This window comes from Erpetoichthys calabaricus, chromosome 2, assembly GCF_900747795.2.
Source record: "Erpetoichthys calabaricus chromosome 2, fErpCal1.3, whole genome shotgun sequence".
Lineage (NCBI taxonomy): Eukaryota > Metazoa > Chordata > Cladistia > Polypteriformes > Polypteridae > Erpetoichthys > Erpetoichthys calabaricus.
In genome coordinates this window covers 285,947,843-285,961,077 of record NC_041395.2, presented here as the reverse complement: position 1 = coordinate 285,961,077, position 13,235 = coordinate 285,947,843, and the positions used below count along the sequence as shown (strand labels likewise).

Sequence of the window (13,235 nt, the reverse complement as noted above, 5' to 3'; positions counted from 1 at the left end):
TGACAGTAAAGACATCGTAAACATGCAACAGTTGCTTGATTAAACGATTACAGAGCTGTTCTCAGAGTGGGAGGCTTGTTTGCTTCACTGATCCACACAGCAACTTTGGATTCTTGTTAGGATTACACTCACAGAAGGAGCTGGTGTGCAAAGAGGAAATGAAAAACACAACTCCTATGATGGTTTAAAGGAAACACATACAAACATCACCCAGGACAACAATTTGGAAACCCATTCTAGGAATAAGACCTGGGGGAGGCGCTCACTGGTGAATGCCTGGTCCTTATAACTTGATCAGGATTGGCTCAAACCGACATTTCTACTCCAAATTCAAACAGGACACCTGGGGCCTCATGCATAATGCCATGCGTATAATTCACAGTAAAACATGGCGTAAGGACAAAAGCGGAAATGTGCGTACGCACAAAAAATCCAGATGCATAAATCTCTGTGTTCACCAACTTCTACGCTTCTTGTGGTATAGCAGGTCCAACAGCTCCCATTCTAAGGCCAGCTTTAAATAAATAAGCACCGCACTCGCGGCTTAGCGAGGGGGCGTGGTGGTTGTGTGGCTGAAGCAGTTCTCAGGGCGATTTGCGATGTGGGCATTTCTCACCTAAGTGCTCAGGTGAGAGACCGCCCGCATCCGTGATTGTTCCTGGGGCTGCTAATTTGCTACAGCTGGCATGCCCTCTTGATGTATAGAAGCGCGAGTCGGCCAGGGAGAAAAAGAGAAAAAAGAAAGGAAAGAGAAAGAAAGACGGAGGTTGCTGGAGAGCAGGAAGCAGTGTGGCGAGAGAGACAATGAGTGAGCTCGTGCAGGCTCACAGACAGGCAGCTGGAAGGTGAGCCCCAAGAAGGCTGTTTGGCCAACACTCGGTGGGGGCAGAAGGAAGCGGTCGCTCCCGCTGAGCATTGTAGGAAGTAACGGGAGTGACCGGCAGAAGGACAACTGGCCACGTAAGGCCAGGAAGGCAGAAGGAGTCAGGAGGCTTGGTGGGTGAAGTCCTTGACGTGATCATCCTGGTCGTCAAGGAAACCAAGTCTCAGTCTGGGATGATTGCACGACTGAAGCCAGGGATCGGGAGGCCTCCAGACCGGTCAAGCGGAGTGAAGGTCAGCTGCTGAGAGAGCGACTCCCCTGCTGCAGGGCCCAGATGGGAGAAGCAGGAGAGACGCCAGGGTACAAGAAGCACCGGGCTCTGAATTGTGTTTTTAAAGTACTGCTTCCAGCATTGTGTTTTAACCTCAATTTTTAAAGGATTGTGGTTTTTTGTTTCTATTTATTGATTTTTACCTCCACGTTTTGTTTTAATGGATTATTTATTTAATGACTCTGTTTTGAAGCACTGCACTTATTTATTTGGACATTGTTTTGATTGTTTTAATAAAAGCACTTGACACTTTTGCACCATCCCCTAGCTATGTTGTTGCCTCACTGCTTAGCTCATTGGTAGCCTTACTGGCGGTGTCGGGTTAAGGGCTCCTGGACAGCAGATGGGAGCATGCAGCAAACCCGCATCGTCACAGTTCTTGTGCTCCATAAATCCCGGTCAGCGTGAAAAGTAACGCATGTGAATTATGCTTCTTTGAATATGCAAATCAATATAAATAGCCCTTAAGCTCAGTGTTCTGTGAAAAGGCAATTGTAAAAGCACAGGGGGAAATAAAAGAATTTCAGCAAATACCAAGTGAAGGCAAGGAAAAACATACTATTTGTTGGTTTAAACTGTAGTATAAACAACAAAAGGAAGTTGATCGAGTGACATAGAGTGTTGGAGAAACTCGAAAGCTCAAGTTCACAAAGTCGCACAGTGCCCAAAATAAAAAAAGTTGTCAGATATCAAAGTCTGAGTGTCATCCATCCATCCATCCATTATCCAACCTGCTACATCCCAACCACAGGGTCACGGGGGTCCGCTGGAGCCAATCCCAGCCAACACAGGGCGCAAGGCAGGAAACAAACCCTGGGCAGGGCACCAGCCCACTGTAGGGTGCACACACACACACACCAAGCACACACTAGGGACAATTTAGAATCACCAATGCACCTAACCTGCATGTCTCTGGACTGTGGGAGGAAACCAGAGCACCCGAAGGAAACCCACACAGACACGGGGAGAACATGCAAACTCCATGCAGGGAGCACCTGGGAAGTGAACCCGGGTCTCCTAACTGCGAGGCAGCAGCGCTACCCACTGCGCCACCGTGCCGCCCGTCTGAGTGTCATATGAAAGCTTATTAGGGTACAAAGAAAAAAAAATGGGCACAGTGGGGAAAAAAAGCACGAAATGTCAATTTTAATCTTGAAATTTCCACTTTAATCACGTAATTTATTTTGTCATTAAAGTAGAACATCATAAACTTCATCTTAAAATCATTTAATTTACTAGTTTCTCAAATCCCATCGTAACAAAAGTAGCACGTTAAATGCTTTGTTTATTTGATCTTCTGTGTGCTCTGTGTGTGTGTATCACTACGTGCTGCTTAAACGGGCTTTCTCTTCCTCCGTCAGGACACAGAATCCATTACATTTGTGATTATTACAGCTCTATGAATAATTAAAATACTGAGATGTATACTTGATATCATTTTCATGATGATAGGAATGAAAGCATGTTATTAAACATGGGAACACGGTGGCGCAGTGATTGTTCCTGCCTCATGCAAGATGCTTGCTGCGCCATGCGCGACCTTCGATGAAATAATTTATTGCAGCAGTACTGCCTCTTTTAAACGTACTAACCCCCAATTCCTGTCCTTCCTTTTCTTTCTCCAAATACTCAAACGCCACGCAATCAGCTCTGTAATAGACATTAAGCTATCTGTAAGCTTAGAATGCCAATTCTTCAAAACTTTTAAGGAACATTGAAATATCTTCATAGTACATGTTTAATTATTCTATCCATCTAGCCTTCCAGTGTTGCGCCAGCCCTAGGAAGAATACAGCACGAGGCAGGAACAATCTGTGAACATAGCGCCAGCTCCTCGCCAGTGCTGCAGCACCATGTCTTCACATGTTTAATTATTAACAATACAGATTATTTAAATGAAGTTAGTTTTATCTGTATAATATAATAAACATATTTTGCTGCATTTCAACTTAAAAATTATATTATCTTATGTAAATATGCGCTTTATAAAGTGGCTCAGGTTGTGCAATATTATAACTGTATCGCAAGTTTACAGTGAAGTAGTTGTACTTATAAGTACAAAGTGTTCTACAAGGAGCGCTTGATGGACTGATTGAGTGCGTTTAGAGTTCTTGAGATGAAACCGTTTCTGAACCGCGAGGAAAGGCTCTGAAGCGTTTGCCGTATGAGAGCAGTTCAATAGACAGCATGGTTGAGGCAGCGTGTGCTTGATGCTGTATACCGATAATTCTCTTTCCAATGAGCTGCTGTACAGCTCTGATTCTACACTCAGATACAGTGATATAAATATTCCAAGTGGTGCTGTGAGAGTAATATGGAAAAAGATGATCCGCTGTGGCAACCCTTAACGGGAGCAGCTGAAAGAAGAAGAAGGTGCAGTGAGTGTAACAACGCTAAAGCAGCTATGGTATTTAGAATAGTTTGGCCATTCTGTGGGCCATTATATTGTTACAGGTTAATTACAATCAGAACGTGCTAGCAAGGAGCTGGCACTCCGTTCACGGATTATTCCTGCCTCGCGCTGTATTCTTGCTGGGCCTGGCGCAACACTGGAAGGCTAGATGGATAGAATAATTAAACATATACTATGAAGATATTTCAATGTTCCTTAAAAGTTTTGAAGAATCTGAGTTCTAAGCTTACAGATGGCTTAACGTCTATTACAGAGCTTATTGTGTGGCGACTGGGTATTTGGAGAAAGAAAAGGAAGGACAGGAATTGGGAGTTAGTACGTTTAAAAGAGGCAGTACTGCTGCAATAAATTATTTCATCAAAGGTCGCGCACGGCGCAGTAAGCATCTTGCGTGAGGCAGGAACAATCACTGCGCCACCGTGTTCCCATGTTTTAATAACATGTTTTAACTCCTATCATCATGAAAATGATATCAAGTATACATCTCAGTATTTTAGTTATTCAGAGAGCTGTAATATAACAGATGTAATGGATTCTGTGTCCTGTCGGAGGAAGAGAAAGCCCGTTTAAGAAGCATGTAGTGATTCACACACATAGAGAACATAGAAGAACAAATACAAAACATAGCATTTAACGTGCTACTTTAATTACGATGGGATTTGAGAAACTGGTAAATTAGATTTTAAGATGAAGTTTATGATGTTCTACTTTAATGACAAAATAAACTACATAATTGCAAATTTTGAGATTAAAGTTGACATTTCATGCTTTTTTCCCCCACTGTGTGCCTTTTTTTTTTCTCTGAACCCTAATAAGCTTTCATATGACACTCAGACGGTGGGCTATGACTCGCCTTTTCACTGCGACTTTGATATGTGACAACTTCTTTTTTATTTCGGGCACTGTGTGACTTTGTGAACTTGAGCTTTCGAGTTTCTCCGACACTATGTCACTTGATCAACTTCCTTTTGTTATTTATACCACAACAAACATACAAATAGTACGTTTTTCCTTGCCTCCACCTTGGTATTCACTGAAATTCTTCTATTTCCCCCCGTACTTTTGCCATTGCCTTTTCACAGAATGCTGAGCTTAAGGGCTATTTATATTGATTTGCATATTCAAAGAGGCGTAATTCTGGGAGGAGTTTGGGGAGTGTCGGCAGGCGTGTGCACATGCGTTACTTTTCACACTGACCGGGATTTATGGAGCGGAAGAATGTGGAAGTTGGCGCACGCACAGATTTATGCATCTGGATTTTTTTTCTGCATACGAACATTTCCACTTTTGTCCTTATGCCATGTTTTAGTGTGAATTCTACATATGGCGTCATGCATGAGGCCCCTGGATACTATCAGCTGATCACAACCTGTAGCATCACCTGGACAGACCACAAGATTCAGTTAGGAATGTTTTGGGAGCATCTGGTGGACATATTGTATTCAGCATGGGTTTAACACTAGAATTACCAAAGCCTACTAAAAAACTCATAGATCCGGCCCACCTTAAATCCCATTGCACCTCTCCGTCAGCGTCTTTTGTCCTGTAAATGTGCCGATAAAGACAAGCAGCCTGCTATTCCATCCCCCCACCGCCGCAGAATGTGCACAAAGTTCTCCCAGCTCATGCCTTGATTATCTGGGAGTGAAGTGCTGGAGTTTTAGAGTGGAAATAATAGATTGTTATTTGGAACACATGCATTTCATGTGTGTTCCGTTTCTACAATAAACTGGGAAATCACCAGAAGTGTGCATATTCTCAGCTAGGACAAGGCACTTGGAAGGTAATGAGGAGTGGGCTGGGTTTTGGCAGCAGCAGCATCCCATGTTGTGATATTTTATTGTGTTTTCACATGGAAAATATGCAGCATGTCGCATTTTTAAAAAACACACTACTCATCGATGATGATGTGAACGAAAGGCATAAACAGAATTGATTTTACCGCTGGTACAGATTACACGCTTTATGCACCTGCAGGAAAGAACACAGGTAAATGGGAAAGTGTGAAGGAGCTTTAGAAATCAATGGTCTTTGTTTTCCACCATCAAGAAAACTTTTAAATATCCCAAAACTCTGTAGTGAGTTTTGCATTTCACAATTGCAAAATTATCTGGAAACAAAAAATTACTCATTGTGAATCAAAACTTGGAATTTTGCTCACCACAAATCCAAGCTTTTCAAACACTTCTGACTTAACAGAGCATCTTTCATCCTTGTCATATAAACACTGTGTTTTGATGTCAACGTCAGCGTATTGTTTCAGCGTAGCTTTTTTTCCTAGGGTTCAGAGCAGTGTAGAAGTATAATTCCAAGCATGATATCACAAATTGTTGGTTTTGAGATTTGGCATCTCATAATTTCCTGTACTGCTAGAGAACACTTAATTAATATTTTGCATTGTTTCTTTGTTATAATGTAATAGGACTGCTCACTTTCCCTGATGGTACCCATGGAGTGCCCTGGAATGAAGGGTTGTTTGAGAACAATAAGCTGCTGAAAAGAGAGAAGTGCCTGGCAACAATCCAGAGAGCTCAAGACGCCGCCAAATCAGCTCGTGGATTTTCTGTATGAAAGCAATGAGTCAGCATCATCTGGGGGTCCTCAGGGATGGATGACAGGGGTAACAGCCTTCTCATTTAGTTCAGTGCTTGGCGGTAGTGCAATACGATTAAATGCTGCTCAGAATAAGCAAATGATTTTGGGAGGGGAACACCGGTACATTTCAATAAGACGCCCCTCTGAAGACTTGTGTTTTAAGAGACTGTTTTTAACACTTTGCTTCAATTACACTTATATTACTGGTGTACTGTGTTCCTACAAATGTAATTATCACACTTTTTGCACTTGCTTAAAACTTTGTTGGTATCACAAAATCAACTAATAGTTAAATTGTAATATTTATGTTACTGCTCAGGCAACATTTTTTGCCAAATGTTTTTAAAATAACTGTTATTAATGTCACTTTTGCCTTAATATCTTGTCCATAAATTGCACAGAAGTTTTCAGTTACTGTGATATGCTGTCTAGAGTTTCACCTTGAGTGGATAACGGCTTCTTATCAAGAGTCAAGTTACTTCTGGCCTTTTTTCTAAAATATTTTATAGCTGACTAATATACTTGGAATATTTGTAATTTACCATCTAACTTACCATATGACAGAATTCTGTTTGCTGTGTGTTTTAAAGCTGAACTGAAAAACAGAAAAGCCACATAAAGACGTTCTGATTAGCACACACAGAGGCTACCGATTTACCACTGTGTGTTTTTAAGCAGTGACCATCCTGTATGTGTAAAGAGTCCGACATCCCACTGTCCCATACAGACTATAAAGAAGCCCAGTGGGACTCAAGAAAGCTTCTCATTTTGATCATCTGTGCCAGTTTTAGAATTTTTGTTCTTGGTAAGAATGGGATGCATAAGTGGTCCCATCAGAAAAGTTAGTCCTAAAATATTGAGCCTATAGAAGTATTCACCCATTTACTTCAATTTCATAGTCAAATAAGAACAAATTCATACAGTGTGGGATTTGACATTGAAATCCTAATACAAAATATTCAGTATTTGAAAATGCAATAAGTGATTTAGGTTATTTGATAGCTGGTAACCTTTAACTTTAATGTATACATTGTTAAATCTAAAGTTGATCATTTAAATAGTATCAGAAATTTTGTGGGCAGGTCTACCGCTTACAACATTGTCAGAAACCTTTAAGAAGTAATTACTTGGGCCAAAAGACGTCATGATGCATACAAGGTGACTGATTTGATATAAAGTGTACATACTGCATATTCTCAAGAGCTTATTCCAGGGGCACAGGATGAAAAACCCCAGACGCGGCCCTGGACTGGTTGTCAGTCCAACATAGTGCCCCCTTTCTCATACAGGATGGTATAAAGCTGGACAAGTCAATTTAAAAACATCTTCGGATATCTAATATTTGTTACGTTTTAGGCTTCTACAGTATATTGTGCCCTGAATACTCTGAGACATACTAGCTTCTCTATAACAATCAACGTTCATGCATTTATTTAGCTTATTATTTATAACACATTATTGCTAAAGTTACTCCTACTGCTTTTTTCCCCCATTGTGAGCCAGCAAGAGTCCAGGGATTTCAGAAATTCTTGTTTGAGTAAAGTGGGTCAGCTAAATTACCATTTGAGATGTGGCATCATGTGCTCCACACAGTATCTTCTCAGGTGTTTTACAGTGAATTGTGTTGTGCAGCAGCAAAGAACCTGTCCACTCTACCAGGACTCGGCAGGCCGGCAGGTCTGCTGTAAAGACAGCATTGTTCACCACTTCCAGCTTTGGCACTTGTGTCTTTAATGTGACAGTCTAGATGGTAGGCACTGAGGTGGAACTAAGACTCTCCCACAATAAAGCATAGCACCTTATCTTCTGACCTGATAAGCAAATACATTTTTGTCCAGAGCCCACAGTGAGCCAAAAGCATTTCAGAAAGTGTGTCTGATAAATAATCTAAAATAACAACGACAGATGATACAAATTTAGCCTTAACTTTAGGATCTCTTGTGGTGAGTTCATCTTATTAAAATAATCCATTAGTTTACCTAAATGTTTAAATTGTATACTGGACATTGTTAAAGTAGATTTCAGTAAAATGTCCCAACAATGTATGTGCCAATTACAGATTTTAGAATTGTACATGTATCAAGAGACGTTTGCAATAGTTACCTAAGCACACTTTTCACAAATTAAATCCACAGCGCCCTCTGCACAGTATACTGTATGTGTGGGTTACGACATCTTATTAAACATGAGAAATGGTTGTCTTGATTTTAAAGTAATAAAAGCTAAAATTTTAAAAAGGGTTTGTAGAACACTACATATACTAAATGTAAATAAGAAAAAGGTACACATATAGTAAATGTTAAAGAAATATGTTAGGAAAATGGAGATAGTGTCAGAGCGAGATACGCGTTACTGATGCTAATATAACGTAGTCTAGGCATATTACTGGCAGTCTAATATACACCTAAATCTACACAAAATACATGTATGTCTAACCAAAATAAAATAAATCTCTCTAGTTTATCCTTGGTATTCAAGTAGAATTGCTTAATAAATAATTTGTATCTGTACTTTGATATGCCAATAATGGATATTGAGAAAATTAAAATCAGTTTAGTATGTCCTAGGTATGTTAATTGTTTCCGCTGTCTAAAACAACAGTCGCGTCTGGCTTTCAAATGTCTAGTGAATGAATCGTTTGTAGTGGTCTGAACTGTTGAAAAGGATACCCTGGGTTCCTGTATTAGCAGGAATGAAGTATTTGACTTTGGTGTGGATCAAGAACGCATGCTTGACCAGCACATTTATAAATGGAGTGAGAGAATGTTTTGACGTGCACTCGTATAGGCACAGCGAAGGAAGACACTTCACTTAAACACTGAGTCTATTTAAAATCCACTGCTTTAACGTGGACCTCTCTTACAATTTCCAGCACATTTCAAAATATTTTCATTCACCAGTTCATACCCATGGATAAAAACTGACTAAGGACCTACAGGCCAACATTGTAGGATCTTCAACCAGTACTTACATTCGTGGTCTTGAAGGAAATCACTAGACGACCTCGGAAATAATTCATCACCTCAACATTTATGAAGTTGGGACAGGTTATGCATTTTGTTGATGCCTTATAAGAATCGATTGTTCAGCATCACAGATCTCATTCGTACATGTTTATTATGATTCTTTTTACTTTAGGAAGTTTGTCATGGTGTAAACATCCCAAATATAAGATAGACCTTTTAGCATTTGAATGCAGTTTGATTTGATTAGGTTTATATCTTGTAATACTGTAATATTAACGCAGAAAACAAAACAGTTTTGAAACATTTGTATTAAGTGTAACAGTGTATACCTAGAAAACTATGGTGGGTGAAGTGGACTCAATAAAGCAGATCTTCCTTCAAAAGGAATTTTATCAGTAAATACTTCAAATGCAGAAAACGACTGTCCTAATAGTCCTATAGCGGGGTTTAACACTGACTTACCACTAAAATGTATTATTTACAGTGTTGGGCTTTATTATCGCGAAAAGTGCTTTAGAGTGGATGTGGGTTCACCATTTTAAAAAAAATCTATATGAAGTCCTGCTTTTAGCCGCCATGTTTTAAATTGACATCTGCAAATCAAATTTAGCAATAATTACTTAAAATGTTAATACAGTTTAGACTGGATTTTCATAGACAAAAATCTAAGCATACATTTGTGGGTGAATGAAGTGTTGTCAATGTAAAAGGATTACTGTAGAGTGCCTTTTTATTTATTGTATGTATAGTAAGAGTGAGTTTTTCATGACATGAACAGAAGTATCTCATGGTGTTAAGCTGGCTACACGGATACCTAAATCAGGGGCTCCTCCAGGAGATTTCAAGTGGGCTGGCACACGTGATGATGATGATGAACCACGAGGTCTAACTGTTATTAATATAATAGGATTACATAATAGCAATATTATATTAAAGAGAGCAGAAATCAGACCATTCATTGGCCTACTAAATACCAATTTACCAAATTTCAATTTGAAAGAATCACCTGGAGTGGCCCACTTAATAATTATAATCTGACAGGAGTATGTAGTCTATATGTAATTATTATATAATTAAGAGTCATTTATGAATTGCGAAATGTTAAATGGTCTGTTGTAACTACAAGGCCAGATTTAAGTTTTTAAGACCACATTTACACTGGAGTAAGTGTAGTATACTAATATAAAATCATACTTTAATATACACATTTTATGTTCACTGTACATCTCCCTGATGGTCACATAGTCGCCCATTAAGAAATAAAATTGCAAAGGCACAATTATTTTATTTGTAAAAGGGAGGTTGAATACAAGCTTATCATTAGAATTTCTGTAATGTTGGCTTGCCACTACACTAGTTAGCTCAATTAACAGGAGGTTACTTACTCTTCTGAAGCTTTAGTTAGAGTTGTAAGCAGTCGGCAGGAGCCCACATTCAAAAAAGACTCACAGCCGTCCTCACTGAGGAACAGTCCAGCGTTTTCAGCAGCAGCACCCCAAGAAATGTGAAACGCAGGAGTTCTGTAAACTAAAGACCCAAATAAGCAGTATGGTACCAAACTGATGCCCACAACTTGGTTTCACCATCAACCTTAATGGCTTTACGTTCATTTGCCTATTAACTTTATATGGCTGGGAAAAATATTTAGTACTAAATTCAATACAGACATTGTATATTTTATATTAAAAAAATGCATATAAAAACAGTATCCATTGGTTTAGTTATTTAACAGACATTGTGAATCAAACTGCCTGTTGCAGTATTTCATTAAGAAAAACACTTTCTAAATATGTTCAGGAAAATGACTGAAATAAAATGGATAAATGTAAAAACAAATGGTTAACAGAAGAATAACAGTGATATAATTATTACAGCGACTGTATTAAACTTGCTATGAAAAACTAAAAATGTGTGAAGAACACGCAGATGAAGACTTCATGCTGTAATGTAAAGTATTATCTTGTAGTCAACGTTTCAAGTCCAGTTTTGTCGAAGTGCTTATCTCCGGCACTGAAGAAGGTAACTTGCTCAGTATTTGTTTTGAGCAATCCGAGTAATAGAATACAATGTGGAGACTAAAATACAACAGCTGGATAACCTCCTATGAGCCAACTGTACGGCAAATCAAATATTTAGTTGTGTAAGTTATTATGATGAAGGACTTTACAGGTTGTGCTTTTTTCTGTGATCAGTCTAGAGTTAGAGCAGAGAAGTCCTAATATTACCACCACTTGTTATTTTGTAGTCACGCACTCATTTTTCAAGATATTTATTTTTATACTATTGATCCTATTTGTGTTTAAAATAATGAACAAATAGCTAAAGGTTATTCAGGCGTGAAGGCTACATTCTTTTCTATTTTTTTCCAGTATAGGAATAACCTTTGCTTATTTTATTTTTCCTTTTACAGATGTACTCTGACACACCTCTTCACCAACTCCTCTAAAGTATTAAAAACTCTCTCTATATTCACTGTGTACACACACACATAAATATAACCTTTTTAATTTTAAAACAAAATGTACCTTCAGATGTTTCATTAATTAACTGGGCAAATGCAAATAACTAGTAGCACTTGCACCCTGCCAAAAACAGAAAAAGCGTACATTTCCAACATTTTATTTTCAGAGCAGAATAAAGATATCAGATTTATCTTTACGTACTTTGTAACATATTGCAAATTCTAATATTATCCAAATAAAGCACTTTCAGAAAAATGTTAGTAGCATAAGATGTAAATACGTAATGCTAAATGTATCCAACATCAATGAGAATTCTGTTCCTTACAGGGTAAATGTGAAATCAGAATTGGAGGAGAAAAGTTCAAGTTTATGCATACCCGGACATTTGCTGATTTCACATTAATTGTATATTTTCTGCTTTTCCTGTACTTTGAGTTTATGCCTTTATAACTGCACTCAAACTTCAACATGGTGCTTCATTGAGCCTTTACTTTAAAACGAATGCCTTCTAGGATTGTAATAAATTAAACTGAGAAAACCACTTAGAAAGCTGAAAAGCTCGTGTTCACTTCCACATCCCCTAACCAGATCCTGTTCACGTTTGTCTGATTTGTTGTGCTCGTCATGATTTTAACTAAAAATGAATATTTATATTCTTTAAGTACTTTAGTTCTAAAAACACAGTAAAATGTTGATGGACTCTGAGAAATTCAATCATTTTCTAGAAAGACTCCTATAGTTTTTTATAAGTTCAGAGGCGAGTTTCCCAAAGGCGTTGTACTGGCGTACTTCAGATATTTTATTAATTAGTATCTCCAAAACCTTTCTTAAATCAAGCTGTGTCTAAACGTGTTTGTAAATCTTCAACAAACCCAACCAAGTCACAACTGAAACAGAGCTTCTTGATTTGGATCTTACCTGCTGCTCTGTCCACAAGACTGGAGGACTGTTGTGCGGTAAACGTCAGTCCAGAACCTTTTAGCAGTGAAGTTTGTGACTGTAATCCTGTGGTTTAGGTTCAAGTCCAAAAATGGGCCAATAAGGAGGTATACTAGTGATATTACAGGTGCTATTACTGTGTTGACATATTTATTTTTGATTATGTCAAATAACTTCTTAAGTTTTAAACATCTCCTGCATACTCAGTAAGTCCAGTGCTCAATCCCCGAGCCGTGGCAGAGGAGAGGTTTAGGAGGACGCGCTGCAGGACATGTAACGTTGTGAACTGGGCACTACTGTCAGTGCCTACACAAATCATCTCTAGGGCTTACATTTGTACCTGAATGATTTTGCGCTGTGCTGCACAACACTGCAGTACAAGCTGGTTTATGTCTACCAGTACATAAAGAAAACCTTGCAATTCATTTACTAGGGAGTAAGAGACCAGGCCCTCATCAGGATGCACATATAAACGTTACACCAATGTTTTCACTCGATCTGCATATGAATTATATTCATACCCTTTGCATGGTTTGTTACTTTGTTTTAATTGTCACATCCATTAATATACACTGTGCACTGTTTTTAAGTGGTCATACTGTACTTCCATTCAGTTTTAACTTTAGTCTTTGCAAGACTGAAAAGCGAGAAAAACATGGAGCTAATAGCGTATAATGTCACAAGGCGTCTTCTATCTGGCCTTCTG

The 13,235-nt window shown here is 38.7% G+C and overlaps 1 protein-coding gene across 1 annotated transcript in view; it reads left to right on the top strand.

Moving 5' to 3' along the window:
• The window catches only part of morn4 (MORN repeat containing 4), a 79,602-nt gene extending 69,819 nt beyond the window's left edge, over nt 1-9,783 (top strand). The window contains exon 5 of the mRNA XM_028795697.2: nt 5,990-9,783. Coding sequence (XP_028651530.1) covers nt 5,990-6,138 — 149 coding nt within the window. The 3' untranslated portion in view covers nt 6,139-9,783. The remainder of the gene's footprint in view (nt 1-5,989) is intronic.
• The last annotated feature ends 3,452 nt before the right edge of the window (nt 9,784-13,235 follow it).